Source organism: Aotus nancymaae, unplaced genomic scaffold (genome assembly GCF_030222135.1).
Source record: "Aotus nancymaae isolate 86718 unplaced genomic scaffold, 86718_ANA_hifiasm-v0.15.2.pri h1tg000016l, whole genome shotgun sequence".
Taxonomy (NCBI): Eukaryota; Metazoa; Chordata; class Mammalia; order Primates; family Aotidae; genus Aotus; species Aotus nancymaae.
In genome coordinates this window covers 63,451,284-63,457,283 of record NW_026988428.1, presented here as the reverse complement: position 1 = coordinate 63,457,283, position 6,000 = coordinate 63,451,284, and the positions used below count along the sequence as shown (strand labels likewise).

The 6,000-nt window shown below is 41.0% G+C and overlaps 1 protein-coding gene across 1 annotated transcript; it reads right to left on the bottom strand.

Annotated features, from left to right (window-relative positions):
- Positions 1-3,987: 3,987 nt before the first annotated feature.
- On the bottom strand, positions 3,988-4,365 carry LOC110567713 (probable ribosome biogenesis protein RLP24). The gene has a single exon (XM_064376741.1). The coding sequence runs from the start codon at positions 4,363-4,365 to the stop codon at positions 3,988-3,990; it is 378 nt and encodes a 125-aa protein (XP_064232811.1).
- Between the last annotated feature and the right edge of the window lie 1,635 nt (positions 4,366-6,000).

Sequence of the window (6,000 nt, the reverse complement as noted above, 5' to 3'; positions counted from 1 at the left end):
CCCCAGCTCCAACAGTCAGCAGAGAGAGAGACAGGGGTGGCGAGACAGAGAGAGAGAGAGAGAGAGGGAAAGAGAGAGAGAGAGAAACTGTTCCTTCCTTTGTCTTTTTGTTCTGTTCAGAGTTTTGTTGAACTGGATGATGCCCAGCCACGTTGGGCATCTGCTTTACTCAGTCCACAAGTTTAAATACTAATCTCTAGTGGAAACACCTGAACAGACACACGCAGAAGTAATGCTTAACCAGGTATCTGGATATTTCATGGCCCAGTTAAGCTGACACATGAAATTAATCATCACAGAAGCTCACCTATGAATAATTGATTTTTTTGAGGCTGCAAAAAGCTACTCAGTGATGAGTACAATAAAATATTAGAAAGAGGTTTTTTTTTTTTTGGTTGACTCAGAATTTTGGCTAATATCTAAAGCTGACAACATTAGGCGTTAAGAAAGCCTATATTCCAAAGAGGGTTCTTAGCATGCCCTACAGGACTTTCCAAACTGGTCTAAAAACAATTATCCACAGCCCAAATCAGGAAAAGATAGAGACTGACTGAAACCACCTTTGCAAAGTTATGACAGGAAGAGAAGTCTGACATAGTTGACTCCATTTTGCTTGTAACCTACAAGTTGGCTTTGGTGATTCCTCAGTGTAGGCCAAAAAACTTTGGGAGGCATTTAATTTATACTTTAACCTTACAGCAAAGATGATAATAACCCTTTCCTAAAACTAAACCACCTCTGTAAAACTAATGAAAGGCCACAGGTTAGGATTAAGAGAGGGGCCTGAATTCTGTAAAATATAGGTAAAGTTAAATGATAACCAGCTGTTGTTCTGGAGGTCACAAGATTTGTAACTTCCTCAATTACTCCTGTAGATAATATCTATTATTATAGAACCCAAGATTGGGCTTTGAGATTTTTTTTTTCAGATTTTACATTTCTCATGACCAGCTGACTCCAGCCTGAACTGCAACTCATGACCCCGTCAGTCCTATGGCCTTATCCAAAGGCCACCTCAGTGCATGAGGACCATTTTCCACACCCCAATGATTTTACCCCAATCAATCAATATCCCCCATTCCCTAGCCCTCTGATCACCAACTATCCTTGAAAACCCCTAAACTTGGAGCCTTCAGGGAGACTTATTTGAGTGATACCTCTGGTTGTAATACATGGGTTAGCCTCCCTTCAACCAAACTCTTTCTTTACTGCTATGCCATAGCTCAGTGATTGGTTTTGCCTGTGTAGAGGGCAGGAAGAACCTGCTGGTGATTACAGGATTGCAGAGACAAATTCTTTGAAAGAATTCGTGAATCAAAAGATTGCTGGGACCTGGGTGTGGTGGCTCACATTTGTAATCCCAGCTCTTTGAGAGGCCAAGGCGGGAAGATTGCTTGAGCTCAGGGGTTCAAGACCGGCCTGGGCAACACAGCAAGTCATTGTCTCTACTAAAAATAAAAAAATAAAAGAATTAGCTGGGCATGTTTGTGCATGTCTGTAGTCCCAGCTACTAGGGAGGCTGAAGTGAGAGGATCGCTTGACCCTGGGAGATAGAGGCTACAATGAGCTACAATCACACCACTGCACTCTAGCTAGGGCAACAGAAAGAGATGATTATAATAAAAATAAAGATTGCTGGGGTAGTTCCCCTCCCACCCTGATTCCAAGTGAGAGGTGAAACAAGAAGGCACTTTGGAGAGATGGAGCACTGCTTGCTAAAGGTGTACAGAGTCTTACTCCTTGGCTGTATGCTTGCTCAGCTATGGGAGCTTGTAAATTTGAAATGGCAAAGGGAACAAAAAAGTGTTTGAAAGAACCTCACCTACGTCCCCTTCTGAAGAGGATACAGACACTTCTGTGTGACTGTTATTTAGAGAGGCTTAGTGGTGGGAAGCTAGCAGAAGTTGCTCCTGACGACAGGGTAAGGTGGGGTGGCTTCGAGGTGCAGCTTCACGATTTGGTGAGTGGGTATATGAGCTCCCCTCATCCCAGAAGAAGTAGATGTGGGTTTGAGTCATCTGCAAAGGGCTTTATGCAAGAGGACTCCCTATCAGTGAGGAGAGCCTACAAGAAAGAAGCCATGTTGGATGCTTCACTAGAAGTCGAGGGCTAAGGTAAAGTCACAAGAGGCCTTCCAGAGAGCAGCTCACGTGTATAAGGGAATGACGCAGTGCAGAAATTCCGCAGGGATGCATCTCGGCTTAGGATCTCCTAAGACCCATAGAAGTATCCCATGAGAGACAATTTGCATTTGTGTACTGTATCAGTCATGTTTCAACCAGAGAAGCAGGACCAGCAGAAGAGATGCATTCAGTCCTGCACTGCATCACGATGTTTTGGTTAACGATGGATCACATATATGATGTAATTATACCATAACATTATAATAAGGTGAAAAATTCCTAGTGACATCCTATCTCTAGGGACATCAGAGCTGTCATAGCATCATAGCACAACACATTACACATTACTCGTGTGTGGTAATGCTGGTGTAACAAACCTAGTTCATTGCCAGTCGTGTAAAAACTATAGCACATATGGTTATGTACGATACATAATACCTGATGATATACATGCCTCTGTTATTGATTTGTGAACTTACTATACTATAATTTTTTTTTTTTTTACTTTTTAAATGGCTTTATTTTATGTGCAAATAATGAACAGATGTTGTACCCATAAATTCTACTTTTCAAAAACAGGAGGCTTTTTTTTTAAATTTTTTTTTTGAGATGGAGTTTCGCTCTTGTTACCCAGGCTGGAGTGCAATGGCGCAATTTCAGCTCACTGCAACCACTGCCTCCTGGGTTCAGGCAATTCTCCTGCCTCAGCCTCCTGAGTAGCTGGGATTACAGGCACGCACCACCATGCCCAACTCATTTTTTGTATTTTTAGTAAAGACGGGGTTTCACCATGTTGACTAGGATGGTCTCGCTCTCTTGACCTCGTGATCCACCCACCTCGGCCTCCCAAAGTGCTGGGATTACAGGCGTGAGCCACCGCGCCCAGCCATAGAAAACCACATAACTTTTAAAAGGCACTGAGATTCGTGGCTCACACCTATAATCTCAGCACTTTGGGAGGCTGAGGTGGGTGGATCACCTGAGGTCGGGAGTTCAAGACCAGCCTGACCAACATGGAGAAACTCTGTTCCCCAAAAAATAATAATAAAAAAGGCACTGAGATTCCTCTGCTTCTAGATCGTTGGTAGGCTAGAAAAATAAAGTTTGTTCTACCAAGAATCACAAGTTGGAACTGAGTATTCTCCAAAGTGGCAATTCTAGAGTGTAGTGTCACTCCAGGCAAAGATTACTCAGTTCTCATCCCCAACATTTAAAACTACCTATCAGAAGGGTTAAACCAGGTCAAAACAGTTTAGCGTAATTAGGCTTCATCACACAATATCATTATGCTTGTCTGAGTTGCAAATAAACCAAAACAGGAAATACTAAAATCAAAATAATATTTGACACTGTCATACAAATTGTTAGTTCCTTGTTGTATCCCCCCTTCTATAACATTAATAAAGGGAATATTTTACTGCAAAGGATGTTTTATTTTATACATCACTAACCATGAATTTTTGCCATTAGTTATACAAATGCTGTCCTATGCCGTTATCCAAATGGCACAACCATTTTATAACCACAATTCACTTCTATAGTTATAAGCAGAATTTTCATGATTTACGTAGGTACCTCTATCAGTGAAGATTTAACACTGAAATGCAATGTAACATCCATAGTATCTGATGTTTTGTAGATGGCAATGGAGGAAAGATATATTTTAATCACTTTTCATTTAAGTGACCTCATGTAAAAAATAAAGTAATAACTTAGCAGTTCCAAGTGTCCAAAGGGCATTTTCAAATGTACATAAAAGAAATGGTTACAGAGATTGTTAAGAAGCATCTTCCATGTCCACATCCTCTTGCAACTGCTGTACCATTTTCTCTTCCAACTGCTTCCCTTTGCCTGCAAGAGGGGCTCAGATAAGATGGATGTTTTGCTTGACTTCTTTGATATCCTGAACTTTCTGTAGCTCTTTGTTTTTCTTCAATGTGTTCATTATAAATTTAGCTTCGTGTTTCTGGTTGATCTCTGCAACTGTCTTCATTACATCAATAGTTTTATTCCATAGCTCTCGCTGGTATTTGATAGGTTCATTTCTATGCTTTTCAAATTCAAATGAATTATCCACTGTAAGCTCTTTACCAGCTGCTTTCCGGAATGCTTTGGTCCACCTAACTTTGCGGGGATTGCTCTTCTTTTTAAAGTTTGTGACTTTCTTTTTTGTTTTAAAGTTTTTTTGACATTTAGATTTATAAAATCTGAACACCTTGCAATGGTTGTGGACAAACATCATGCCGTGGCCAGGGTAGATGGGCCCCGAACAGAAATAACACTTCTCGATATGCCTGTTGAACCTGCGTGGGTCCCCATTGACCAAACGCCAATCTTGGGAGGAAGTCTAATTTTTTTTTTTTTTTTTTTAAATGAGATGGAGTTTCACTCTAGTTGCCCAGGCTGGAGTGCAATGGCGTGATCTTGGCTCACTGCAACCTCTGCCTCCCAGGTTCCAGCAATTCTCCTGCCACAGCCTCCCGAGTAGCTGGGACTACAGGCACACGTCACCATGCTTGGCTAATTTTTTGTATTTTTAGTAGAGACCGAATTTCACCACGTCGACCAGGCTGGTCTCAAACTCCTGACCACAGGTGATCCGACTGCCTCGGCCTCCCAAAGTGCTGGGATTATAGATTTGGGCCACCGCGCCCAGGTATCATACTTGTTACTGTTATTTGAGAGTACATTCTTTCTACTTATCTATAAAAAAAATTAGTTAATTGTAAAACAGTCTCAGGCAGGCCTTTCAGGAGGTTTTCCAAAACAAGTCATTGTTATCGCAGCAGAGGACAGCTTCATGTGCGGTATTGCCCCTGAAGACCTCCCAGTGGGACAAGATGAGGAAGTAGAACAGTGATATTAATGATCCTGGCCCTGTGTAGGCCTAGGCTAATGTATGTGCCTGTGTCTTAGTTTTTAACAAAAATATTTAAAAAGTAAAAAAAATTAAATAGAAAAACCTTATGGAATAAGGATATAAAGAAAGAAAATATTTTTGTGTAGCTGTACAATACATTTGTGTTTTAAGCTGTGTGTTAATACAAAAAAGTCAAGTAGTTTTGAGATTTCTCAAAGAATATAAGACAGAACTACCATTCAATCCAGCAATCTCATCTCTGGGTGTATACCCAAGGAAATATACACTGCTCTACCAAAAAGGCACATGCACGTGCATGTTCATTGCAGCACTATTCACAATGGCAGAGACATGGAATCAACCTAGATGCCCATCAGTGGTGAACTGGATGAAGAAAATGTGGTACATCTACACCATGGAATACTACACAGCCATAAAAAATCATGTTTTTCGCAGCAACATGGATGGAGCTGAAGGCCATTATCCTAAGCAAACTAATGCAGGAACAGAGAACCAAATACCACATGTTCTCACTTATAAACGGGAGCTAGACATTCAGTATACAGGGATGCAGAATGGAACAAAAGACACTGAGACCTATTGAGAGTGGAGTCTGGGAGGAGGGTGAGGCTGAAAAAACTACCTATTGGGAACTGTGCTGGTATCTGGTAATGAAATCATTTGTATACCAAACACCAGGGACATGCAATCTACCCGTGTAACAAGCCTGCACTTGTACCCACTGAACCTAAAAAAAGTTAACAACAACTACAAAGTTTATAAAGTAACATGTTAGAATAAGCTAAGGTTAATTTATTATTGAAGAAAGAGACTTCACTTTATGGCAGCTGAGGCCTGACTGCAAGCTAGCTGACCAGCCTCAGCTGAAAGTGGAGTGGTGCCCGTGGTCCTCCTTAGGAGACACCAGATCACCTCTTTTTATTTTATTTTTTATTTATTTATTTTTTATTATATTTTTTTAAATTAAGACGGGGTTTCACCATGTTGGTCAGGCTG

Excerpts from the sequence above, each read along its gene's own strand:
- LOC110567713 (XM_064376741.1), bottom strand. The coding sequence starts at position 4,365 with ATGATGTTTGTCCACAACCATTGCAAGGTGTTCAGATTTTATAAATCT.